The following is a 27,731-nucleotide window of genomic DNA, read 5'->3' as shown; positions in this document are numbered from 1 at the left end:
TATTATTTGGCCATAAAGACCCAGCAGGTATAGAACTCCCAGGTTGAGCATCTCCAAGGGAAGACCATATTTCATAAATTTTCCAACTAGATGTATGTGGAAGAGTCAACATGTTATCAATACAATTATATTTGTAAGCAATATAGATATGTTCCAATTTGTGAAAGCTCACACTAATAAACCTCTAAGATTTAATTTAAGTCGCTTTATTTTTGCCAAGATACTCACGGCAGGAAGTGCAAAGAAAGAAATGCCAAGGAGCGCAAAGCCTGCAGAAAGCAATCTTCCGAGCCAAGTCAGGGGAGTTTTGTCTCCATAACCAATCGTTGTCAATGTAATCTAAAAACAAAATAAATAGAACGCGCAGCTTAAGTACTTGAGAGGAAAGTTAGGGCCCATGAACAGGAGGCAAAGCAACGTTTCCGCTAAATCATTATTCAACAAGCCTTGTTGGCGCATTTTATTACTGTGCTTTAATTTTCCGTGACGCATAACAGAGCTTCTCTTTGTTTAAGGAAGGGAATAACCTACATACTTGTTCCTTCCTTATAACACAATTTTCCATCTTTTCTCAGTGCATTCAAAGAAAGGTTATTTAAATAAGTGGATAACCATCAGTGATACAGAAATGATAGCACCATGGATTTAGGACTGGATCAGTACACAAAACAATAACTTATGTTAATTGAGGCTGTCTATTTATTACCTTGGCAGGCATTTCCTGGAGGCCTGGCGTGTGCAAGGTACATGTTATGATTTGTAGTGGAACAAAAATGAGAGGTACACAATTCTAGTCCTAAGATATTTACGGCGCAAGAGGGGAGACACGTCACACACAAATCATTAAAACACAAAATAGGGCAAGACAGGTATGACGATGGATGCATATATAATATGCTTTGGGGACTCAAAGAACAGATTGATCATCGCCAACTTGGGGGGTGCCAAGGAGGTTTTACTGGGGAGATGTTAGCAAACATAGGTTTTGAAGGAGAAGCAATATTTTGAGAGGCAGAAATGATAAAGAAGGCCATCTAGGGAGGGAAAACAGGTGACCAACTGCCCAGCAGTGAGGACAAATAGGGTAGGTTCTAGAAGGTGTAAGTTGCTCAGTTGGGTTGGAGCATGGTGGGTCTGAAGAGGATGAGTAGAAGGGGAGATTAACTAGATATGTTATAGCTTAGATCAGGGAGTGTCTCTGAAAACTATGATTTGGATCATGTCTCTGCCATGATCAGACTGTTCTGGGAATCTTCCCATGCATCTTAGAACAAAGTCCCGTCTCCTCTCCAGGGCCCACAAGGTTCTGCATGACCTGGTACAACAGTGTGACAAGTGAATTGGGACGGTATGGGAGTGCAAAGTAAAGAGATGTGTTAGCAAGTTCAATAGAAATGCATTTGTTAATTCTCTGGGATGAAAGGGAAGACTAAGTCAACAAGGACTTAGACATTTCAAGGGGAAGATGGTTAAGCCATAAATAGAAATATGACAATGGGAAATGGAAGACTTTGAAGCAAAGACAGAGAGTTTGGTTTTGCAAATAAGTGTTTTTGAAATGTTAGCAGGACTCTGATCTAGAAATGTCGAGGAGGAAATTGAGATTGAGAGCGCAAGTCTTGAAAGAGAGAGATTGGGTTCAGCAGGAGATTTGAGTTTTGGAATCAGGCACAGGATGATTGTTGAAGATTTGTGAATAAATGCAAAGACAAGGTCCATGGGCATCTCAGGAAACAGACATCGAAGGGATGGAGGGGAAAGGAAAGTCAGAGAAGAATAAATATTTTGAAAAGTAAGGGAACTAGAAATGGGTTATATAAATGGAAACTCAATGGAGAAGACAGGGTTTCATAAAGTGGATCCCTGGTATCACAGTCACATAGAAAACCAAGACAATGAGGACTGAGAAAAGATACTGGGTATGGAGACAGCTACTGATGTCTAAGAAAGTGGTTGCTTTGGTTTTATTCTCCTACTGGACCTTTGACAACAGGGTTACGTTTGAGAGGTAGAAATGATAGGAAACGATGCTCTATGATGCCAGACCTTTTAGAAACTTCCAACTCAGCTTCTGAGCCCTCCCCAGGTTTTTCTTCTCCTCACTTCCATGGGTTTTCTCTTGATATCTTTGGTGGCTCCTCTTACGTGGCATCTCCCACACAAGTCAACCTCTGACTATTGGATTCTTAAGGTTTGGTTCTGAGTTTTTTCTTTCAAAAAAATCCTGTTCTTCTCTCACTTTCTTTCCTCTCTCTCTCTTTTTTTTTTTTTTTTTTTTAACTTTCTTTCCTCTTCTATTCTCTCTTTTTTTCTCTCCTCCCAGCTGATTTTAGTGTTCTCATGAATGTAAATACCATTTTTATGGTGCACACCAAATTTATAGGCCAGGTTTACCCGGCCAGATTCTTCTGCACTCCAGATTCACCTATGTGCAGTTGATATTTCTATCTGGATGGCACATAGTCATTTAAACTTAACACGTTTAAAACAGGGGTGCCTGGGTGGCTCAGTGGGTTAAAGCCTGTGCCTTCGGCTCAGGTCATGATCTCAGCGTCCTGGCATCGAGCCCCGCATCTGGTTCTCTGCTCAGCGGGGAGCCTGCTTCCCTCTCACTCTCTGCCTGCCTCTCTGCCTATTTGTGATCTCTGTCAAATAAATAAATAAACTCTTAAAAAAATGTTTAAAGCAGAAAACTTATTCTTTCCAAACTTGTCATTCCCCCAAATGCATCCCCTCACAGCCTAATCGAGGGCACCACCATCCACCCAGATGCTCATGTCAGAAGCCTCAGTGCTTGTTTCCCTCACTCCCTCCCTGAGTCTATCAAGTCCCATGGGTTCTAACTCCCAAAGATACTGCCAAATCATCCCCTGCTCACTGTCTTCCCTGCCATGGTGACAGGCTAGGCTGCTGCAGCAATTTCTCAATTGCTCTCTCTGCTTTTGTTCTTGATTCATTCCCTCCAGTCCCTTCTCCCTATATCTGTGAGGGGAATTATTTTGTTACTCCTCTTTAAAAAGCCTTCAATAGCTACTCACTGAATTCAGAATAAGCTCTAAGACCCTAACTATGGCCTACCTGATCTGGTCTCCACCTACCTCTCCAAGATCACTCTGATTTCACCCTTGCTCACTGTACTTTGACCACAATGTACTTTCAACTCCTCAAATAGGCCAGGTTATTTCTACCACAGGACCTTTGCATATCCTGTTTCTTCATCCAGAACTCTCTTCTCCCCACCCTTCCCAGAGCTCCTTCTCATTCTTCAAGTCTTATCCAAAATACTCTGTAATCAGAGTGGTCTTCCCTACACACCCTGTCTATAACAGGGTCTTCAGCTATTTTCTATTTCAGCCCCTTGTTTCTTAATAGCACTTACTATAAGTGGTAGGTTTTGTATATTTTTTTGGAGAGGGGTCCCTATTTCCTTTACCAGAAGAGGAACCATGTCTCTGTTATCTCTCTAACATCTAGCATGATGCTTGTCACAAAGTAGGATGAACTCAATAAATATTTAGTAAATAAATGAAGAATCCTTTCAAGAATGCTGGTAACAAATGGAGTGAGAAAAATCAGGCCAGAACTTCCAGAAACCTTGGACTTGAAGAAAGACTTTCTAGGATGTCTTTGTGCATATCTACAGAGAGAGTGAGTCTGAGCTGGGGAGGAAGAATGGTAGCATCATTACAGGGTGAGGCAACCATGGAGGAAAGAAAATAGGATCAAGTGTACAACCGGAAGGGTTAGTTTTGGCAATGTGGAAGGACATGTCTTCTACCATGGAAGAAAGCTGTGGACACAATATGAGTGAAGGGCAGCTTTGGAAGGCCTGAGTTGGTTCTCTTCAGTCTCAGTAAAGGTGAGGGTGGGGGGTTAGCTGTGGGGAATGAAAGACTTAGAGCTTCGGGTGGTGACCGTGTGAGAGAGTGTCTAGGACAAATCAGCAAGAGAACAGGGAAGGCTCATCCAAGGTTGGGGAAAGAGAATTTGTGAACCTAGTGGCCAAGTTAATCACACATCACTAGCAGTATTAGGGGTGGGGGTCTCCAAGGAATTCCTTGAGATGGCAGAAAAAATATTCCTGGCTCAATTTTGTTATAGGTTCTTAATCCTAAATATGTGGGAAACATTTTAATCTATCCTTTTTCTGCAAAAACAGCTTAATCCTTTTCCAGCAGTTTAATCATAATAAACTGAAGGAGGTATTTCATGGTTTGGTCATAGCAATGATGGTATATTTCATGGTAAACTTTACATTCTAATAATGCAATAGTCTCCCCTTACCCATGAGGGATACATTCCAAAATCCCAACGGATGTTGAACCCTACATACACTGTTTTTTTCCTAAACACACATATAATAAGTTTAACACATAGATACAGTAAGAGATCAACAATAACTTATAATAAGAACAACTATAGCAGTCTACTGTAATAAAAGCTATGTGACTGTGGTCTCTCTTGAAATACAATACTGCCCTCACGTTTCTTGTGATGATATGATAAAATGCCTACGTGATGACGTGACATGAATGAGGTATGCGTGATGACATAGCGTTAGGCTACTATCACGTACCACGTACCATGTGCTTCCCAAGGTAACAGAAGGTAGGTAACAGAAACAGTGGAAAGAAAGACCACGGATAAGGGGGAGCTACCATACATCTGAGTTATTCTCCTTTGCTCATCACTCAGAGAGCGTTTTTTTTTTTTTTTTTTGTTTTGTTTTGTTTTTTTAAACCACCACTTTTAAGTCGGAAGAATGAGACACAGCAAAATGACGATGTGCCCAGTGTTTCTTTCTGAGTAGAGAAGAATGCCTGCTCCCTCTCATTCTGGATTTAGAGTTGCCCTCCCTCTTACAGGCGTGCTTTGTTGGAGAGAAAGGAAGCCCGGGACCGCGGAGAGCTGCCTCCCTCCCTCCTTCTCTCTGCACTGGGTTCAGGCTGGCATGCAGAGTCTGGAAGGGCTGGCGGCCAAGCCCAACAACTTCCTCCACTCCGATTTCAAAGTCTCTCATGATGTTGCTCGGTTGAAAGCATAGAGGCCTTCCATTGCCAGCCAGGCTTGAGAAGGATCCGGCAACAGGGTAGCAGTTTCATCTTAGTCCACGCTGGGGAGCAGGACTTTCCTTTGTCTCACGCCTGCTGGGAGCAGGTCCCTTTCTGTGGCAGCCAAGGGGGTAACTGTACTCCCTGAAGGGGACAGACGGATAGTACCAGGGACGAAACTGACATTTCTAGGATGCACTTAGAATAAAACGATATGAGCCTTCTTTATGAATTCACACGGACCCATCGGCTTGAATCAAGCCACTGACTTCCTAAGCAATGACCGGTTGCATACAATGAGACCATCCTCTGATGAGGCCTGCATAGATGTTCATTGATTTTTCTGGACTTTTAGGTCAAGTTGTCCTTGAAATACCGGTGTGTCTCCTGGAACAGCACAACTACATTATGTTTCTTTTCTTTTCCTAGCCTCTGGAACGCCCTGCTAACAATTATCAGCTGGTTCTTTGTACCTGAACTGAGTAGCAGCCTTGGGCAGGCAGGGGGCTTATTCTGCCACACTTGTGCCAAACAATAAACCCAGTTCGTCTTTCAGAAATCCTATGAAGCGTTCAGGGGCCAAACCTAGTAATGACAAGTTTCACTGGGATCCAAAGTCAGAGAAAGGTAGGCTCACACAGAAGTCCAAAGACACCAGCTCATCAGGGGAGCTCCTGGAACAGCAGTTTCTTTCAAAGAAACTTGAGAGGCTGCCAGTGTGATCTTCAGGGGCTGGAGGAAATCTACCATATTGGACACAATTCCATTTTGGACCTACTTCCAGAGCTTATAGGAGATATGTCTTTTGCACAGGTTAACCTGTGCTGAATAGATTAAATTTTAAAAATGTATTTATGCATTTACTCATGTTTTTACATATGGATTATTGATTCTTACTCATTGACATTAGACTATGGTTTTACAATATTCTTGGAAAGTCTGTGAGGTTTTGATTTTACTTAGGAACATGAAAAGACAGATTAAAAAAATGTCAACTATCTCTTCCAGTGCAGTTATGGGGAGACGACTACTTTCTTTGAGTGAGAGGATGCCATTTAATGCCACACTTTGTGACCGGAGGTGGAAACCAGCAGAGGCATTGTCAGGTGATACCTGGACCAGACGGGTCAGGATCTGAGAGGGAACGGCTCCCTTCAGGAATGCTGGGAGTTTGAGCTATCGTTCTGTCAGGCCATTTACTTGAAGGTGATCTGGCAGATGGGAAAGGTTTAGATAAGTTTTTGTCAACATATTGCATGTACTCAGTTGCTGCCACACAGGTGAGAAAATATATTTTCTGACTGTGGGTTGTAGATGTTGGTATAAATGTGTGTTTGTGTAGCAAAGGTGGACTCGGAGCCCTTAGTGTGTTTAGTAATCGAGAAGTCTTGTCTTCAGGAATAATACTGCAAAACACATGCAAATTTGGGCCCAAGATTTCTTGATTTTTCTTCCCTCTTCCTTTGTGTTCTTTTTGTGTGGGATGGCAGATGCTATGGTCAGATTATAATTTGGACACTGGGTAGACTATAACTTTTTTTTTCCCTTCAATAAAAGAATTAATTCCAGACCAGTAGATATAAACCCATCCTTCCTCTCTTCAAGTAACACATCGATATACATTTATTAGTCTAATTTTGAGAATACAATTATGACTACCACTTTACAACTAATTCATTCATGAGAACAAGTTAAGAACATACTATTTGTAGACTTCCAAAGCACAGTATAGTTTCCCTATAAGGCCGTGCTTCAGAGGATGATTCACATGAGGAGTCTGTCAACTGTCTCTTTCCCTCCCTTTCCCTTTTCCCCCACCCCTCCCCCCTCTCCTCTCCTCTTCTCTCTCTGGGTTGCTTCCTAGTTTCAGAGAGCGGGTAGCCTAGAACCTGTGCAGGAATTTGTTCATCGTAAATTCGTCGACGAGAAAGGTTTTGAGTGTGCAAATAGCAGACTCTCTCGTAGGGGTGCCCTCAGATCCTGTGGGTGCTTCTGTGGCAGGCAGGGTAACAGGATTCTCTGTTGTTCTTCCAGGCTCGTTGTCAAATACGTAACAACAGCAGTGACTAACATTTGTTCAGTGCCCGACCTAGGCCCTACATATCCTTATCTCGTTTACTACCCATAGCAACTTTGTGTTTGGGTAATGCTATTTTCTCAGTTTTATAGAGATAGTAAATGATTCGCTGAATACCGCACCTCTGCTAAATCCCGATGATGGAGCTGGAAGCCAAGTTTCCTGACTTTAATTCTTTCTGTTCTTTTCCATACAGTGTATGCTCAATGTTTATGGACTCAAATCAAGCAAAAGTATTCAGCACCATGTGTGAGATGGCATTTACTAATGGAACAAACGTCTTAGGAAAGGCTTCCCACCGATATATTTCACATACCCGTGCCATCCAGGTGGGCACACCATACAGAGGCTCACAGCAGCTAAGATGTTTCGGTGGGTAGCAGCTCATGCATGTGTGTCTCAGTTTTTGCTTGGTACTTAACAATGTTCTTGAATAGTTAGGGTTGGTGTGGTGATGATGTCTTGGCCAAATAAAGCTCTGATACCATCAGATAATGTTTTGGTAGTGAGAAATAATTGTTAACTTTTATTTAACGTGCCAACGCTGAGTCAGAAAACAACAGCTTATCAAAGTTGCAGAAAATATTTTGTACTGGTGAGCTCAGTGGAAGGAGGGTTGATTCTCAGTGCTATGAGACACAAGGGTATTTTTTTTTCTTTTTAAGATTTTATTTATTTATTTGACAGAGAGAGAGAGAGAGATCACAAGCAGACAGAGAGGCAGGCAGAAAGAGAAGGGGAAGCAGACTCCCTGCTGGGCAGAGAGCCCGATGCGGGGCTCAATCCCAGAACTCTGAGATCATGACCTGAGCCGAAGGCAGAGGCTTAACCCACTGAGCCACCCAGGCACCCTGACACAACGGTATTTTTGTTAATTTCACAAACTGACACCACTTCTTGTTCTTAGATTTTTGCAGGAGGATGAAACTCATGACATCTATTTGGGCTCTACAACCCACTGAGTGCACCATACACTATACTATCCGTAGAGCCTTCTGTATTATTTGCTTTGAGAAAGGCTGGAAGATTTTCAGCATGAATTCTAGGACTAACTGGCTTATATCTAATTCTTCTACATGCCTGAAGTAATCAAGTCAAGCACAGGGTCCCAGGTGGAGGCTGTCGTCAGATGCTGACTCAAGAATACTTATACGATTTGCTGTTGTGTGCTTCTTAAGAAAAAAGCCACCCCATCTCACTGTCTTCATCACAGAAATAGCAGTAAGTAGAGAACAAACTGGCCTTCAAGAACAGATCATTATCAGGCAATATTACTTCAGGAAGAGCAGATCTTAAGTTATTTCAGAATAAATCTAAGGCAAATCAAAAGGAGAAAAATAATAATAGGGAAGAAGGAGATAATAATAGGAAATAACTCCAGGGAGACTTGTTCTTAAATTATTTCAGAATAAATCTGAAGCAACCAAAAAGGAGGAAAATAATAATAGGAAGTAACATCAAATGGAGCTCTGCCCAACAAATGAAGATCCTCTTTTCCCGTAGCTGCCAGGGCTTCAGCCACGAGTCGTTTCCCCTTGACCCTCTTCTACTTCTGTCACAAACGTCCCTTAAGAACCCAGAACATCTTTTCATTCTAATCCCCAATTCCCAAATCCCTTTTGTGCTTAAGCTGTGAGTCTTCCATGAAGGAAAGAGCCCTTTGTTCCTTCTGTTACAGAGGTGCTTCCATCTAACATCCATATCGAAATGTTTTTGCCAACAGTGGCTACCATCTTTGATTGGGCACTGGCTGAGGTCTTAGTACCAGGCCCTTAATATTGATTATTCCACTTATTTAACAAACTAGGTGGTACAGAATTGTCTTCAGGGATCAGAGTTGTTTGAATTGTTACTGGCTTTTGATAGTATTGATCACACATGAATCCCTCCTAAAGTGGGTTTTGGGGATAGTCCTCGATATTTTTTTTAACAAAAGGATATTAATAATTAACAATTCAGAATTCACTGAAATATTGTACCCACAAGCCACAAACTGCATTTTGATACTTAATGTCAATAATTTGGGCTTTCTTAATGAAGAGAATCTCCTATTTTTTTTTTAACTGAAGTCCAACACTTAGAAACACTAGTTCAGGGTGCTTTCATTTCTCTGTTAATTCTGGGTACTTCCATAGTTAGCAAGGTGTCCATTATGTGCAACATGGACAATTTTAACTAGAAAGTATCCAGCCACATATTTTACTAAGGTCTTGAACAATATATAATAAAAGGTATGATGTTCTAAATTTATTTTATTTCATATTGGAGACCCAGTATATGTTCTTCTTATAAGGAATAGAAATAGGGGTGCCTGGGTGGCTCAGTCAGTCAAACCTCTGCCTTCAGCTCAGGTCATGATCCCAGGGTCCTGGGATGGAGCCCCGCATCCAGCTCCCTGCCCAGCGGGGAGCCTGCTTCTCCCTTTCCCTCTGCCTGCATCTCTCTCTCCCTCTGCCTGCCAGCTACCCCTGTTTGTGTTCTCTCTCTGTGAAATAAATAAATAAAATCTTAAAAAAAAAAAAAGAATAGAGATAATAAGCACTTTTGTTTGTTTTTTTGTATATTTTTAGGCTTCAGACAATTTCATTAATGACTCAGTTAATATCAACAAACCCACTGTGGACCAACAGGCCTTTTCCTAGAAGCTTGACATCTTAGAAGATTATTCAAGACCAGATTTTTAAAAAAATTTAAATGGAGAAATAATTAGGCCATTCAAAGAACCTGTTAAGTACAGGTTAAGCTTCAGTCAGAATATGACTATTAAAAATGGCAATCAATGAAAATGTTACTTCCCCTCTGAAAGTGAAAAGATATGACCTTTGAAACCTGCTACGTGGGTTATTCTGGCAAAAGAAATAAGCCTGTGACTAAGTGAGCAGTACATTAAGAGTTTCCCACACACTGTTTAACATACAATACAGCAATTCTGATTAGTAATAAGGACAAAAGGAAGACTATTGGAAAGAAGGATAAAGAGCTGCCAGGCTGAACTCACCAAGGACTGCATCTCAATGGGACAGGTGCACCTGAATGTCTCAAGCATTTAAGTACGTTGGAATTATCAAGGAAAAACAGAAACTAAACTTAAATTCACATTGTTGCTTTGAAGCCTGGGATAATGAACTGTCTTCCCCTTGCTGGCTAGAAAAGCCTCCTGTGTTCTGTTTACACAGTTTATCACACAATGAGTCACAGATTTTCACTTGCATTCTACATATAAAAGGTATTTCAAGAATGTCACAGGACTGCTCTCTTTCAGGTTTTCCTCCTTCCTCTTTTCAAAATGTCCATTAATGCTTGTGGGGTAGGAGGGAGGAGCTGGGAACTAAATTATTATACCACTAGATTGCTTTGTTCCTAATGACACAATCTTGAAGACACTGATTCTGATAATTTAAGAAAAAAAGCCTAATCTTCAGGTGAAGCTATTTCTGATTCTTATTCATTTTACTGCTGCTGTGTGGCCACTAAATATACCAAGTTCTGTTCAATACAAGCCCTGACAAGTTTTCTTTGTCCTTGACAAAGGTTCTAGTTCTCACTGATGCACTTTTGATGAGTAACAGAACAATGCAAGAATTGGAAACTTAACTCTATGTTCCACGAAGTGAACAACCAACTTATATATATTTACTTTTTAAGTAGGCTCCATGCCCTGAGATCAGATCGGAGCTGAAATAAAGAGTCGGACACTTAACCTACTGAGCCACCTAGGTGCCCCCCAACTTATAAATATTTTGCCCACAGTTTAGGTAAAGGATGTATTTTAATTTTGGTGACAATCTATCACTCAAGAAATATTACTGGTGATTTATTAGAGAACTTAAATTTTGTTGGGCCAAAGAGATGGGAAGCTGTTTAGACCATTTTAAATGCTGTATGTTTTCACAAAACACCCTTTTGGAATGCCTTAAGGAATAAAATAGAAAGAAATAGAGTTCATATATTACAGAAAGCATTCTCTAATCTTATTAGGGCCCATGTTTCAATGACCGTTTTATAAATTCTTTACAATGCAGACAAGAATTTTGCTTTAGTGGAAAACTATGCCTTGCTTGGAGCACACCTTTCCAGGTTATCAACTTCTGACTTTATGGGGCTCTGCATTTTTCATGGCTTTTGAGCTATTTTGCAGCTCTGTAAGTTGTAGATAACTGGGAGCATTGCAAAATAATTCTTGTCTATAGACATGTAAATAAATTCTGTCTAGGGAGGTTTAATTGACTTCCCTTTCACACCATGAAGAAGCCAGCTTTACCTGTATTTGAATTCATTTCAATATTTTTGATCTTTATATGTTTCTGTTTTTTGGACAGTCCTTTGAACCGGATGTAACGTACTAGCTTCCTCATTAAGAATAACAAATTTTAAAAAAGGAGTTAAAATCTTTAGCACAGGTCTGTATGAGGTCATGATTTTTATATCTGTTTGGCAAATGATCCTTTAATAACAATTTAAATGAAAAGCAGGCTTTTGAGTGGAAAAATTTGAAACTAAGTGTCTATGATCTCTGACCTCAAAGATGGTTATCAGTTTTCTCTTTTTCACTTCTTGTTCCATAATTTTACTTTAACTTCCATTCAGCGACTATTCCTTTTTTTTTTAAACCTCAGAAAAAACTTTTTTGATGAGTGGTAAACGGATGCAAAATTGGTCATTTAGAATCTGTGCTCCACAAAGACAAACAAACAACTCTATCAAGATTTTAATCACAGCTTAAAAAAATAATGTACCCTTATTTTGGCAACAATCTAGCACTCAAGAAATACTTCTGATGATTTATAAGAGAACTTAATTTTGTTGAGCCATAGAGATGGGAAAACTCTTTAGACAATTTTAGTCAGTGCTGTATATTTTCACATAACTCTCTTTTGGAAGTTAATGTTTTTTATGAGACCTTTCATAAATGATTCATAGAAATCATTACACTGTATTCAAAGGAGACATTTCACAACATCCAAAAAATAAAAACAGATTTTTATACTTACTGTGCCCCACCAGAGAGCATCTGCATATGTAGAAAACTCTTTATTGGCATCCTTTTCCACAAGATAGACAAGGAAAGATGAAAAAATAAGAACCAAAAATCCTATGTACCAAGCTGTGATTAATTCCTAGATATAAAAGGAATGAAAGACTGTTAGAGGTTAAAAAAAAAAAAAAAAAAGTGAAAAAGGAAAAAACTATGTATTCATTTTATTACTTTTTGGATATTTATTATATATATATTACTTTTTTATTCAGAGGATGTCCCAGGGAACAGAACAACTTCCTCAGCTTTTTTTTTTTATGGTTGCACAGTATTCTTTTTTTTGGTTGCACAGTGTTCTAAAGACATGGGTTTACTCTAATTTATTGGAGGCTTGAGGACTTGAAAAACATTATTTTTTATTTGAGTACCATAGACACACAATGTTACATCAGTTTCAGGTGATTCCACATCTCTGTAGGTGATGCTGTGCTCACAAGCGTAGGTACCTTCTGTCACCACAAAACACAGCTATAGTATCACTGAGTATCCCTGTACCCAGCCTTTGATTCCTGTGACTTAGTCCTTCCATAACTGCAACCTCGTCTCTCCCTCTCCCTTTCACCGATTTTGCCCCGTCTCCCAATTCCCCTCCCTCTGGAACCCGAATGATGACTTTTAAGTAATCCATTATACATTGTGCTTTAACCAGCTTCTGAAATGACTAAGTTTGCTTGATGGGTTCATTACATATTCCACAGCAATCAACGAAAAAGTTTCCAAAGGCTTGTTCTATAATTTAGAAAGCAAATCTTACCTTGCTGTGAGCATAAACCACTGAACCTAGTAATTTCCAAGTGCCTCCCCTTCGGTCCATGCGCACCATGCGGAGGATCTGTAGGAAACGGAGACTTCTGAGTGCGGACGTGGCAAAAATATTACCCTGAGTTTTTGCAGAAACAACTGCTATTGAAGCGATAAGAACAATGGTATCTGAAAGAAACAGGTTGAAATAGCGATAAGTAGCTGGACATGGAAGTTTTTTTTGCTCAAAATAGTGTTTCAGAAAGGTTCGCTTGGACCACTTTGTGGTACAAACAAACAGATCTTGAGCCTCAGCCTGGAAGAGAGGTACTGCGGATCCGGGCCACCTGAAGAGTGACGAAGCAGAGAACGGGATCCACGTATTGCCTGGGTTCTGACCCTCTGGCTAGTCGATGCTTTATCTGTGCAACAGTGAACCATTTGCTACAGAAGCTTGGAAGAACTAGAAGGACAGTGGCCTTTGGAAAGTTCAGTGTTCCAGGCAGCACCAGGGCCATTTGGGCTCTGGTTTCATGAGCATTGCCGTCCTCAGCATCCCCTGCTGAACGCCACAGAGGCATCCTAGCCCGTGTGGCTACAGAAGTGTTGTTTGGTATAATCACATTTCTTGCTTTTGATGAAGTTCTAGAACCTAGGTGAGGTTCGGTGGGCTGAGGTCCGGAGCCGATGACCAAGAAAGAATTCTTGAGACATCTTTGGTGCAAAATGGTGGTTTATTAAAGCACGGGGACAGGACCTGTGGGCAGGAAGAGCTGCTGCCCTGGGTTGTGAGGGATGGCAGGTTAGGGGGCAGTTGGGGGAAGGTGAGGGGAAGGGAGGTTCCAGTGGAGTTTCATATGCTAAAGAGGGCATACAAGGTGCCAGGATGTTCCAGGCCTGCCGGAGGCCTTGCCCTTGCTGCTGGATCAATGTTGTCTTTAGACCAGCCATTAACATTAAGATAGTTGGGAGACTTTTTGATGGGTTGTCACAATCCTGCTATCAATCGCCTTTGTTAGTGAGATTTAGGACATTTGTAAGCCAAGGGAGACTCCTGTCTAGCCGGATTGTGAGCTCTGCAAGTTAACTATTTGCTTATTGCTCATGGCAGTCAGGGCTGCCTGAGGGATGCTACACATATGACAGAGGGGAAGCGGATGGAGGGGGGGGGGGTACAAGGCGCCAGCTTTTGCTTTGTCTTCAGCCAGCCTCGTGCTCCCTCATTACTTTCTTGCCAAAGAAGCTTGGAGCTCCTTTCTGCCAAAAATTCCCTTGTGTTGTGGAGTCTGCGACTTCACATACTGTCTAACAAAGGCCTCAGCTGAGTTGGATACGCTAAGATCTCTTTATACCTGGCCGGTCAATAATGTATAAGTTTGGTACACAAATAATAGCACATTTGTTACAATAGAGTATTAATTATATTCACTTTGCATTGCATGGGAATGGATATTTGATGTCTGACATATTGACATCTGACTTATTTGCCATATCGAAATATGACAAATTGACAGATATATTGACTTACTTAGACATATTGAAAACTATCTGTTCTTTTGTAAGCTAAGAAAGAGAACCAGAGCGGCCAATGAAGGCATAGAAAAGATAAAAGGGGACTTAATTGCTCCAAGGGTAAATATCTGAGTGAAGGGAAACTTTGAAGTGGGAGAAGTGAAGTAGGGATGAATGGCCTCCTATGGCAATTTTAAAAGAAGTTAACTTGGCCTTAACATCCTCAAATAAAATTTCTCTCCTGCTGCAAGTGGGCTGCGCATGACTGGGCATCCACACTCCAGAGAGGAGTTCCACTTCAAGGGCACTGGGTTTATAATTTTTCTGTGATCCTCAGGATTAACTGCCATATGAATGGGTATTTGTCATCCAGCTCGGCCCTTCTCCCTGGACTGAGAGAAGGCTGGTCTCCAGGGGTGGACAGGGCAGATAATTGAATGGCTCTTCTGGTGCCCCTTTTGGGTCAGGACTTGGAATGTTTGGCGGTACAAGGGTCAGCTGAAGGGCTTTAACCACTTTGTGGGTAGGTACACAGAGAGCCACAAGCACATCCTTAAGTAACAGCTCTCTGCAGCTGTTGGAAATGAGAAGGAATTAAATGTGTTGACCCAGACACCAAAGACATATTTTAAGTGAATAAAAAGACAGTTGCAAAGCTCTATGTGCAATATGATCTTATTTTATTTTGTTTTATTTTTTGATCTTATTTTAATAAAAAAATAATGACCAGGAAAATAATGTGAGAATATATACAGATTATTACTATAATTCTCTCTAGAGGTAGAGAGAGTGGGGTGAGTATGTGGGTAAAGGGACTTTTACTAAGTTACTAATTTCTGTACTATGGCATTTTATAACAATGAAAATGTCTTTTGAAATCAGAAAAAAAAAAAAAAACTTTAGAGAAGAGTTAAGTGTGAAATGTCTCTTGGTTTGCATCATTTGGAGGGATTTACTCCCGACTCAAGTAGTTTACAGACAAAGAGACATTTCTTATATGGTCTTGCTAGATATGTATTTGCTTTTATTTCTCACTGTAATCCTGCTTCATTACAAGTGTACAAAGGAAAGAAAAAGGAACAATACTCCATTAACTATGTTAAAATATTTGAGATAGGAGAAGTAAGCAAATGACTGATAGGGATGCAGAAAATACAGCACTTAAAACTTATTGGCGTGCCTGGGACTTTCTTTAGTTCTGTCTTTTTTATGAATGTTAATTATTTCATCCTTATAACAACTGTGTTACTTAGATCTTCTACAGATCCCATTTTACAGATGAGAAAAGGGAGGCGCAAAAAGCACATACTGTATTAATGTGAAAGAATCAGCCACCGTGCTGTTAGACTGCAGTACAAAATGTACGAAGCTATGAAGATCGTTCATTAGAGAAAACCGAGACAAAGTAAAAGCAACACTGCCTGTTTGAGACAATTTAAAAAATTACGCACACTGTGAATCATAATCTAAATGTCTGAAGTCACAAAATATGCAAAGGTAACTACAGATGTGATTTAACACCCTCATTGTAATTCAGATCAGACGAGAAAGTTGGGAGTTTGATAAAATGAAATCACAGATGAGCGACCAAATGGCAAATGATGAATGCAGTCACAAAAATGTTTCTGGTTAGATTTCAGTCCTCCACTGAATTTCGCTGTCAGTACCAGCTAGAATATTTCCCAGGCTAATATTTTAGAGGTTATGACTACTCTTTTGTTTTTATATATGTATTTATTATTTTTGTAGTCCGTTATAGAATAGAGGCTCTATAAGGTTGGATAGTTGTATCCCAAGTACCTCAAAGAGTGCCTGAAACATGGTAAGCACTCAATAAATATTTATAGAATGGATTTGGATTAAACACTCAAGGTAGTGTGCGCTTTGTTCTCTGACCATACCAGTGTCTTAATAACTAGAATTAGAATAAGAATCTGAAATACTCTTGGGATGCCTGGGTGGCTCAGTCAGTTGAGCGGCTGCCTTCGGCTCAGGTCATGATCCCAGGGTCCTGGGTTCAAGCAAGCCCTGCCTGCATCAGGCTCCCTGCTCAGGGGAGAGCCTGCTTCTCCTTCTCCCTCTGCCTGCTGCTCTGCCTACCTGTGCTCTCTATCTTCCTGTCAAATAAATAAATAAAATCTTAAAAAAAAAATCTGAAATACTTTTAATCAAAGGATCACTTCAATATTCCATCTTGAATTCTACTGAAACATAATAATTCATAGCTATCATCCATTAAAGTACATAAATATCACTAAGATTTCCTTCTTATAAAATTAGCTAGGGGCAGTCTTCAAAGACTCCTGCGCTTCCTTCCTCCCAACGATGCACCAAATAAACTCTTGCACGTGGAGTAATTCCCTGTGAAGGAAATCTAGAAACCATATGAGGGACTCCTAAGCATCTGGCATATAAGAAAGTACCCACATTGAAATGGGTAGGAAAGGCTGAGACATAATCTTGCCTTAAACCTCACCTGTAGCATAGTGTCCTACAAATGGGAGGTAACTCCCACATCCCAGCTTCTCCCTGAGAGGCTAAGGGTTTGGACCCCATATCTAGCCTCCTAACTTTAAGACTCCCACTTGAGGGACAAGCTTTCCAAACAGCTTGTTCTGAAAGCCAATGGGGATGGCATCTACAAGATCCACCAGACTATACAGCAAACAAAGAAGCAGTTCTTAATGGGTGTGAGCACCACTGTGGCTACCACTCGAGGGCTCAGTGCAAAAGGAAAGGGCAGAAATGCCCATCTTAGTCTTTCTCTCAAAGGATTATATTTGCATACTTAAAAGAAGCTTTTATTTAAATTCCAGTTAAAATACAGTGTAATATTAGTTTCAGGTGTACAATATACTGATTCAACACTTCCATGTATCACCCTGTGGTCATCACAAGTGCCCTCCTTCATCCCCATCACCTATTTTACCACATATGACAACCCCATAGCTAACATCAGTCAATGATAAAAAATAAAAGCTTTCTTTCTAAAATAAGGAGTAAGATAAGGATGCTCACTCTTGACACTTTTATTCAGCATAGTATCTAAAGTCCTAGCCAGAGCAATTAAGCAAGAAAAAGAAATAAAAGGCATCCAAATTGGAAAGGAAGAAGTAAAACCATCACTATTTGCAAATGACATATTATATACAGAAAACTCTAAAGATTCCATCAAAACATTATTGGAACTAATAAATGAACTAAGTAAAGTTGTGGCACACAAAATCAATATACAAAAATAAGTTGTGTTTCTATACACTAACAATGATCTCTGAAAAAGACAAATAAAAAAAATCCTCTTTACTATAGCATCAAAAAGAATAAAATGCTTAGGAATAAATTTAACCAAGGGGGTGAAAAATCTGTTTGGTGACAACTATAAGACACTGATGAAGGAGAGAAAAATAAGCTTATGGATTGGAAGAATATTGTTAAAATGTCCACACTACTCAAAGCAATGTACAGGTTCAGTGCAAACTCTATCAAAATTCCAATGGCATTCTCCACAGAAATAGAACAAACCATTCCAAAATTCATATAGAACCACAAAAAACACCAAATAGCCAAAGCAATCTTGAGAAAAAAAGAACAAGCTGGAGGCATCAGGCTCCTTGATTTCAAACTATATTACAAAGCTATAATAATCAAACCTGCATGGTATTATCATAAAATAGACACATAGATCAATGGAACAGAATAGAAAGCCTAGAAATAAACCCATGCATACATGATCAATTAATGACAAATGAGCCAGAAATATACAATGGGGAAAAGATAATCTCATCAATAAATGTGTTGGGAAAACTGGGTAGCTACATACAAAAGAATGAAACTGGACCACTGTCTTATACCATACATAAAAATCAACTAAAGATGTAAGTGTAATACCTGACTCCATGAAAGTCCTAGAAGGAAACAGAGCGAGTAAGTTCCTTGACATTGATCGTGACAGTGGTTTTTTGGATTTGAAACCAAAAACAAAGTCAACAAAAGCAAAAATGAACAAGTGGGACCACCTCAAATCAAAAAGCTTCTGTATAGAAAAGGAAAGCAGCAACAAAATGGAAAGGCAATGTACCATAGGAGAAAATATTTGCAAATTGCTAATCTGATAAGGAGCTAATATTCAAAATATATAAGTGACTCATACAACTCAATAGTAAAATAACAAATAACCCAATTTAAAAAATGGGCAGAGGAAATGAATAGATCTTATTCCGAACAAGACCCACAAATGGTCAACAGATACATGAAAAGGAGCTCAACATCACTAATCATGAGATAATGCAAATCAAAACCATAGTGAGATACTACTTCACCCCTGTGAGAATAACTATTATAAAAAAGCAAGAGATAACAGATGCTGGTGAGGAGGTAAAGGAAAGGGAATGCTTGGGCCCTGTTGTGGGAATGTACATTGGTATGTTGATTATGGAAAACAGTATGGAGGGTCCTCAAAATATTAAAAATAATGGAATATTTTTCAGCCATGAGAAAGAAGAGAATTGTAATGTTTTCAACAACATGGATGAACCTTGAGGGTATCATGTTAACTGAAATGAGCCAGACGGAGAAACACTTATGTGTGGTATCTAAAAAAGTTGAACTCAGGGGTGTCTGGGTGGCTCAGTGGATTAAAGCCTCTGCCTTTGGCTCAGGTCATAATCCCAGGGTCCTGGGATCAAGCGCCAACATAGGGCTATCTGCTCAGCAGGGAGCCTGCTTCCTCCTCTCTTTCTGCCTACTTATGATCTCTGTCTGTCAAATTAAAAAAAAAAAATCTTTAAAAAAGTTGAACTCATAAAAACAGAGACTACATCACTTCTTTGTGAAATATAAAAAAGTTGACTCCTAGAAACAGAGACTAAACTATGATTAGCAGGAGCTGTGAGGTGGAGAAATTGGGGATGCTGGTCAAAGATTATAAGCTTCCAGTAATAGGATGAATAAGTTCTGGGGATCTAATGTACAGGATGGTGATTATAATTAATGATACTGTATTATATACTGGAAAGTTGCCAAGAGACTATATCTTAAATGTTTTCACCACAAAAAAGAAACGGTAATTGTGTGATGTGATGGAGGTGTTAGCTAACGATCAGTTGCAATATACAAGTGTATCAAATCAATAAATTGTACACCTTAAATTGTTATATGTCAACTGTATCTCAATAAGGCTGGAGAAAAACTGGGCAGAGTAACTTAAGCTGTGCAATTAATCATCTAAAATTTTTTTTAAAGAGAGGAGCCTTGTCTTAAGTGCATGTACCACATTTTAGTATAAGGTAGAAACTATAGACAACCCTCAAAGATTATTGGCTTCATATTTGTTTGTTTATCCATTCATGCATTAAGCAGTTAATTAAATGTCAAATATTATATTAGATGTTTGCATTAGAAATGAATATGCATTAATCCACTAGATCATCAACCTGTCACAAATACATATTAAATCTCTACCATGTACCAGGCATGGTGCTAAATACCTTAATATATCAGTGTTGTCAGTGGGGGATGATTTTGCCTCCCAGGGGACATCTAGCCATGTCTGGAGACATATTTTGTTGTCTTAATTGGAAAGGGGGTTACTACTGGCATCTAGTGGTAAAGGTTGCTGCAAAACATCCTACAATGCCCAGAATAGTTTCCAGAGAAAAGAATTACCTAGTCCAAATGTCTATAGTGCCACCCTGGGAAACCCCAATGTACATGACTTTACTCCTATGAGCTAGAAAATATTAGGACCATCTGCTTCTTGCAAACAAAGAGCTAAGACGTGCAGTGATCAACTAGTCAAGGCCCAATATCCCAAGTGGCTGAGCTGGTCATTTCTTGGCTCCTAAGTTGTGCCCTTAAAAATAATGGTATACCATTCCTTGGATGAGGAAAATCCAGGGTGACAGTGGGTGGAGTGGGATAGGGAGAAGAGGGTGGGCTGTGAGAGCAAATGGATAGTAAAGCAGGAATAAATTGTTACCGCATGAAGCATTCAGGAGACAGCAGAATGCAGAAAGAAAATGATACTAAAAACAGATGGTACTTTTATGGATACATCGAGAGAAAATGGGGCTAGAGGAAGAAATAGAACTGTTAATAAACAAGGGGGAGCTCTAAATTGCATGGAAAAAAGGCACATAATCCTGAGCTCTTAAAATCTACTTCTCCCAAAGGAAACAAATGTGAACAAGTTGGGAAGTAGTGAAGATAGTTATTGGTTACTAGCAGCCCCTTAGAAATGTGAAATAAAGGAATATGGTTCTAGGAAGAAGGTTCACATACTTAGTGAATCACTTAGAATGATTTATGGATGAATTCGTGAGATTTGAGGAGACTGCAAAGATTTTAATGAAGTAAATATTGTATAATGATAATTTAAGACACACAGGGACCGTAGAAGGGTATATTGTTAGACTCCACAGTATTATTTAGTCAGCAAAATCAATATAAATTGATCACCTTGCACTTTGTGTAAAAGGGATTAGTCACTGAAATACTGAAAATCCCTCATTATAAGGTGGATTCATATCTAAGGCTACCCTAACATGGACCCAAAGATTGGGTTAAAGCAAGATCAACCACGTGATCTAGCTCCATCAGCTAGATGAAGCCAGAGAGTATAATGCTAAGTGAAATCAGTCAGAGAAAGACAAATACCATTTGGTTTCACTCCTATGTGAAATTTAAGAAGCAAAACAAATGAGCAAAGGGCAAACGAGAGAGACAGAGACAGAGAGAGAGAGACAGATAAACCAGAACACAGATTCTTAACTATAGAGAACAAATTGATGGTTACCAGAGTGAGGTGGGTGGGGGCAAGGAGGAAATAGATGAGATTAAGAAGTGCACTTGTGGGGCACCTGGGTGGCTCAGTGGGTTAAAGCCTCTACCTTCGGCTCAGGTCATGATCCCAGGGTCCTGGGATAGAGCCCCGCATCAGACTCTCTGCTCAGTGGGGAGCCTGCTTCCTCCTCTCTCTCTCTGCCTGCCTCTCTGCCTACTTGTGGTCTGTCAAATAAATAAAAAAAAATCTTTAAAAAAAATACGAAGAAAATAAAGATATCTTAAAAAAAAAAGAAGTGCACTTGTGACGAGCACTGTGTGATGTATGGAATTGTTGAATCACTATATTATACACTTGAAACCAATATAACACTGTACGAATTAACTGGAATTGAAAGAAGACTTAAAAGAAAAAAGCAAGATGAACTCAACACCTGAACTTGATGGGATATATTTTGTTGCTACAATTACATGGCATAATACATCTATTAGAAATTGTATTTTACCATACCTGGCTTAGTTTAAAATCATAATGGGAAGAACTAAATCATATGGATTAAGCAAATCATGGTTGAACACTTTTAAACTAGTGATTGTAAGGATAGATGGATTCTATGAAGATAAACCACAAAGGGGGTACATCTTGATTCCTGGAAACTGTCTGGAGACTTCCGGCTTTTAAGTTTTTGTAAATTATGTTAGAGTCTCAGAAAGTTTCCCCTGGCAGCTAACATAATTTTCCCTCTTGCACTTTAAACTCATTTCATCTTGTTATCTCTGGGAAAAACAGAAATGCAACAAATAAAATATTCTTCCACCACCTTTTTTTGTTCTAAATTTTAGTGGCCTCACTTATAAGTTAAACTTTGGATGATTTAAATAAGATATATGTTTTAAAATTATAAAATAGTAGCTGCTATAAAATATCAAAACACTAGACATACGTAGTATAAGGCAGGAAGGAAATTTATTTAATTAGCCAACTATTAATGAATTTCAGATTGCTTGAATTTTTGCTTGTAAAACGATGCTGAAATGAACAGTTAAGTACACATATTTTTGTAGGTTAAGGATAAATTCCTAGAGAATTAGATTGCTGGGTTGAATGTTGGCATGTTTTGAATTTTGATATCCAAGTGCCCTCCAAAGGATGGTATCAATTGTTATAAACAATGTAGGAAAGCAATTATTTTTCAGGGGAGCTCGGGTGGCTCAGGCATTAAGCGTCTGCCTTCAGCTCAGGTCATGGTCCTAGGATCCTGGGATTGAGCCCCGCATTGGACTCCTTGCACAGCAGGACCTGCTTCTCTCTCTCCCACTCCCCCTGCTTGTGTTCCCTCTCTCGCTCTGTCTCTCTATCAAGTAAATAAAAAAAAACTTAAAAAAAAAAGAAAGGAATTGTTTCTCTGTCTCTTGTTAATACAAAGTAATGCTAATAAGAATAACAACAACAATAGTAACAACTAACACAGTAATGGTTTACTGTGTGACAGATACTGTTCTAAGCATTCCTCAGGTATTACATGGACTATTCTAAATTTGTAATCTTTGCCAACATGATAGGCAAAAACATCACTTATTTTTCTTTACTCATTCTGTATTTCATGTTATTTAGAAGTCGAAGAAGTCAAGTCATCTAGAAAGACATTGCCCAAGAGTGTAAAAGTATTTTCTTACATTTTATTTTGGTGTATTTAGATGCTCCTGTAGTTAACATACTCAGTTTTACTATTCAGAATAGTCTTCATGACAAAGTTACCTAGCTGTCTGCCACAGATGCGTGCTTCTTTTCGGAGGTGTAGAACTATCCCTGGGAAGAGGCATCCCATCCAGGGACACCGTTCTCCAGGTCTGCTTGCCCCTGGGTGGGGTGATGGGACTAAGTCTAGCTAACGGAAGGTGAGTGGAAATAACATGTGCTACTTTCAGGCTGAGGGGACACACAGAGCCTTATGCCCTCTCTCTTTTCCTTTCTGCCCCCTGGGTGTTGCTATGACGCATGTCCTTAGCAGCCACATGCTAAAGACGGCAGGGCCTTTGTCACCCTGGGTTCCTGAATGTGTGCCCTGAGTAGAGCCTTTACCACACATCCCACCCCCAACAAGAAGTGCCTTCATTGAACTAGTAAGGAACTAGTTCAATGAACAAGTAAGTTGAACTTCACTGAACAAGTAAGAAGTAAACTTTTTTATGTTGAGAAGTTAATGAAATATGAGGGTCTCTGTAACAACCAGCATTACTCTAACTTATATAATCTTTAATGTCTATGGAAATTGTCTGTCTCTGTGGTCAGGTAAAGAACTCATCTTACTTTTTATTGAATACAATAGTCAACTTTTCCAATATTACCTAAATAAAAACCTATCCTTTTCTGAATATCCCCATATGCTCATGGAGAGGTCTGTTTCTGGGTTCTACCCTCTTTTATTGTCTATTCCTATATCAGTGTGACACTAGACATTAGTGTAAAATCCCTTCAATGTTATTCCTTTTTTAAGAAAACTTATCAATTATTCTAAACCTACTTATTTTTCCAGGTAAGTTTTAGAATAAATTTATCAGTTGAAAAGAACTCCGAGTTCTGATACAGATGGCGTAGTAAGCTTACAGATTCATATCTTCTTTATTGCCTCACTCATGTCATATCCACTGAGGTGTTCAGCTCTGTAGATTCTGCCTCCAGAATATGTCTCACCTCGACCTTCCTTTTCCCATTTATCTTGTCTCCCCCCTAGTTCAGGCCTATGCTGCCTCTCTCCTGGCCATCCTTGCCGTCTCCGACCTGGACCAGGTCAGAGTCCTAGTCTTTAGGACTGAACTAGGCCAGGAGTAAACTCTGTCTTTCCTTCCTCAAAACTATTTTGAAGTCTTTTTTTTTTTCTTTTTTAAAAAGATTTATTTATTTATTTTAGAAAGAGAGCACAAGTCGGAGAGGCAGAGGGAGAGGAAGAGAGAGAAACTCAAGCAGACTCCCCACTAAGTGTACAGCCTCACGTGGGGCTCGATCCCATGACCTTGAGATGAAGACCCAAGCCAAAATCAGGAGATGGAGACCCAACTGACTGGGCCACCCAGGCGCCCCTAAACTATTTCATATTCTAATGCAAGATTAAAGTGTTAAAGTGACTGGGGCACCTGGGCGGCTCAGTGGGTTAAAGCCTCTGCCTTTGGCTCAGGTCATGATCTCAAGGTCCTGGGATGGAGCCCCGTATCAGGATCTCTGCTCAGCGGGGAGCCTGCTTCCTCCTCTCTCTCTGCCTGCCTCTCTGCCTGCTTGTGATCTCTGTCTGTCAAATAAATAAGTAAAATCTTAAAAAAAAAGAAAATGCTCCCGCTCTGCCTGGAGAGCAACCCCCGACACACCCCGAAAGCTGCTTTCACACTATTAGTGCTCAGAGCTCTGACACATACTACCCTGAGCCCTTCCTACCCTTCATAGCAGTGGCCTGTTTACATGCTAGTCTTTTCCAGGAACTCTAAGAAACTGAAAGCACGCGAAAACACTTATTTGTCCTTGTAAGCTCAGCACCTAGCTCGGGACCTACCATAGCATAAGTGTTCAGCACTTATTTGAAGGATGATTATTTGATGGGTTATGTGCTTATAGTAAGCAAGGAAATCGATGAATATTTTATTATTCCAAGAGCCTTAGGAATAATATAGCTAAATAGCCCATATTTTGCAGTGGAGAAGCTAAGGTATGAATATATGAAAGTTAAAAATTCCATATGTTAAAAAAAGCCCCACATAGATTGAAATCCAAAAAAGAAACAAACCTGAAAAAGATATTCTTTAAAATATAAAAATAACTGAATAAGAAAATATCTTGGTAGAAAATTGGACAGAAGGTACAAATACAAATTTACCTTAAGAAGAAGTAAAAATGGCCGATACACATATGGGAAGAAGTTCTCTCTGAGTTCTTGCTTTGAAATTTAAAATGGTAGCAAGGCCCCAGTTTAATCTATTAAACTGACAAAGTTTATAAAATGAATAGTCAATACCGGCAATGAGAAAGAGGAAAAACATTTTCATAGACATTTTGTCTTAGAATAAAATGGCATAACTCTTTGGGGGGAGAATTTTGGCATTATTTGCCCTAAGTATTAACTACTCATAACCTGTTATTTTTCAGTAATTTTGCTTCTAGGAATGTTATCTAATGAAAAAATTGTGGTTACCAATACAGGTTTGCATAAGAATGCTTATTATACTACTATTAACTATGTAAAAATTAGATATAATCCAAATTTCTAATAAAAGTGGATTTATCAAAAATGATATGGTCTGTCTATTCAGAGCAATCCCTATGCACTCATGTGGCTGAGCCCCAGTCCTGGCTCTGCTTCTGATCAGCTGGGTTACCCAGGTGAAATTACTCAACCCTCTGCCTCCGTTTTTTTTATCTGCAAAATGAGAATCATAAAATTACCTATTTCACAGAGTTGTTGTGAGAGCAAAATAAGTCGGTGCATTCGAAAGATCTCAGTACAGTGCTAACACATAATAAATTTTTTAAAAATATTTTTTATTTGTTTATTTGACAGACAGAGATCACAAATAGGCAGAGAGGCAGACAGAGACAGAGAGAGGAAGGAGGCTCTCTGCAGAGAGCCTGATGCAGGGCTCGATCCCAGGACCCTGAGATCATGACCTGAGCTGAAGGCAGAGGGCTCAACCCACTGAGCCACCCAGGCGCCCCAACACATAATACATTTTATCTAATTTATTATTATTATTAGTAGTAGTATCATGGATAACTATGTAATCACAAAACATCATGTGTTAGAAGAATATTTATTAGATGAGAAAATGTCTTCTCCAATATATCATTTTGTAAATAAGTGATTACATAGTAGGATACATAGATGATCCCAATTTTGCCTTCAAAGGATTTTGTGCTCTTACAGTATATATCAAAATAAATACTGTAAGTACCCATGCCTGCATGCTAGCAAGGATTATCTTTGGGTGGTAGGATTATGTGTAAAATTTAGTTTCTTCATACATATCTCTTTTTCCCCAATACTCTAGAATAAGCATGCATTGTTTTTGTAATGAGAAAAGGAGAACTATTTGTTTAAAAGAAGAAGCTATGGCACAGGAAGGTCAGCACATTGACCAGGTAACTTATCAGTGGCAGGAAAGAGAAGGGAAAAGGGCAGCATTTACTGACATGGGGCTATGTGTGGTGCGCAGTACACAGAATCTATTCCAGCCCTTCTCTATAATGGCTCTCCAAGGAGGCACAGAGGTTGTAAGTGTGAACTTTGTGTGAGAGAGCCCAGGTATTCCTGTTTCTGTCCTTTCCTAGCTGTGTAACCTCAAGTCTATTAGTCTTGCTGAAGCTTGGAGTCTTCACCTGTAAACAAGGACCAGAACCATTTTCCTCACATGGCTGTTGTGAAGATTAAATGAGATAATATACATAAGTCTCTGAATCTGCCTTTATGTGTCTGACACAATGTTAGATCCTTACTTTAAAAGAAAATTATTTTAGGGGCGCCCATGTGGCTCAGTAAAGCCTCTGCCTTCAACTCAGTTCATGATCCCAGGGTCTGGGGATGGATCCCCACCTTGGGCTCTCTGCTCAGTGGGAAGCCTGCTTCCCTTCCTCTCTCTCTCTGCCTATCTCTCTGCCTACTTGTGGTCTCTGTCTGTCAAATAAGTAAATAAAATCTTTAAAAAAAGTGAAAGAAAAGTATTTTATATACACATACATACTTTCACAGATCATAAATTGTTCCTAAGAGAGTTCAAGAATCTTATCCAAGATCATTTAGCTTGTAAATGGAGCCAAGTATCAAATGCATGTATGTCTTATTACAAACTGCTTACATTTTGTTCCATGCTTTTGTTTTGATAACTTTTCTCTAGTAAGACACCAGTAAAGAGAGATGTAGGCACCCAACCAAGGCCTACATATGAAATTCAAAGAAGTAGTGTTATTAAGAACAGGGAATATTGGGGCACCTGTGTGGCTCAATTGTTAAGCGTCTGCCTTCTGCTCAGATTGTGATCCCAGGGTTCTGGGATCGAGCCCCACATCTGGCTCCCTGCTCTATGTGAAGCCTGCTTCTCCCTCTCCCTCTCCCCCTGCTTGTGTTCCCTCTCTTGCTCTCTCTCTCTCTCTTCCAAATAAATAAATAAATAAATAAATAAAATCTAAAAAAAAAAAAAAAAAAGAATGGGGAATATAATGACTTGCAAACAGTTGGCATTCAGATAAATTTAACACAAATCGTATAATGAATGATTTTGTATGTTTTAGCTTGTCCCAACCAGATAGCAGAATATAACAGAACGGTCAACCTGTCCTATCCATGTGGGACCATTTCTGCATGAATTTGTAATTTCTTAGTGCCTTATAGATATCATATGCCAGATGCTAATATTGCCAATAGAGCAGCAAGACAAGGAAGAATTAAAATATGTGGTTCTATTTATTTGCCTATGTACACAACATTCTAATCTCTCAAATGGAACAGAGATGTGCGGAACAAAGTGTGAAAGCATCACGAAAAGTGATCTATAC

At 39.5% G+C, this 27,731-nt stretch overlaps 1 protein-coding gene across 3 annotated transcripts in view; it reads right to left on the bottom strand.

The window, feature by feature from the left end:
- The window catches only part of KCNQ5 (potassium voltage-gated channel subfamily Q member 5), a 548,158-nt gene that overhangs the window by 87,758 nt on the left and 432,669 nt on the right, over window positions 1-27,731 (bottom strand). For all 3 annotated transcript variants that reach the window (XM_059178458.1, XM_059178459.1, XM_059178460.1), the window contains exons 4-6: window positions 12,918-13,093; window positions 12,120-12,245; window positions 229-339 (exon numbers count right to left, since the gene is read on the bottom strand). In XM_059178458.1, coding sequence (XP_059034441.1) covers window positions 229-339; window positions 12,120-12,245; window positions 12,918-13,093 — 413 coding nt within the window. The remainder of the gene's footprint in view (window positions 1-228; window positions 340-12,119; window positions 12,246-12,917; window positions 13,094-27,731) is intronic.

The sequence above is a fragment of the Mustela lutreola genome, chromosome 6 (assembly GCF_030435805.1).
Source record: "Mustela lutreola isolate mMusLut2 chromosome 6, mMusLut2.pri, whole genome shotgun sequence".
Lineage (NCBI taxonomy): Eukaryota > Metazoa > Chordata > Mammalia > Carnivora > Mustelidae > Mustela > Mustela lutreola.
The sequence above is the reverse complement of the archived record's forward strand: the minus strand, read 5'-3'. Positions and strand labels throughout refer to the sequence as shown.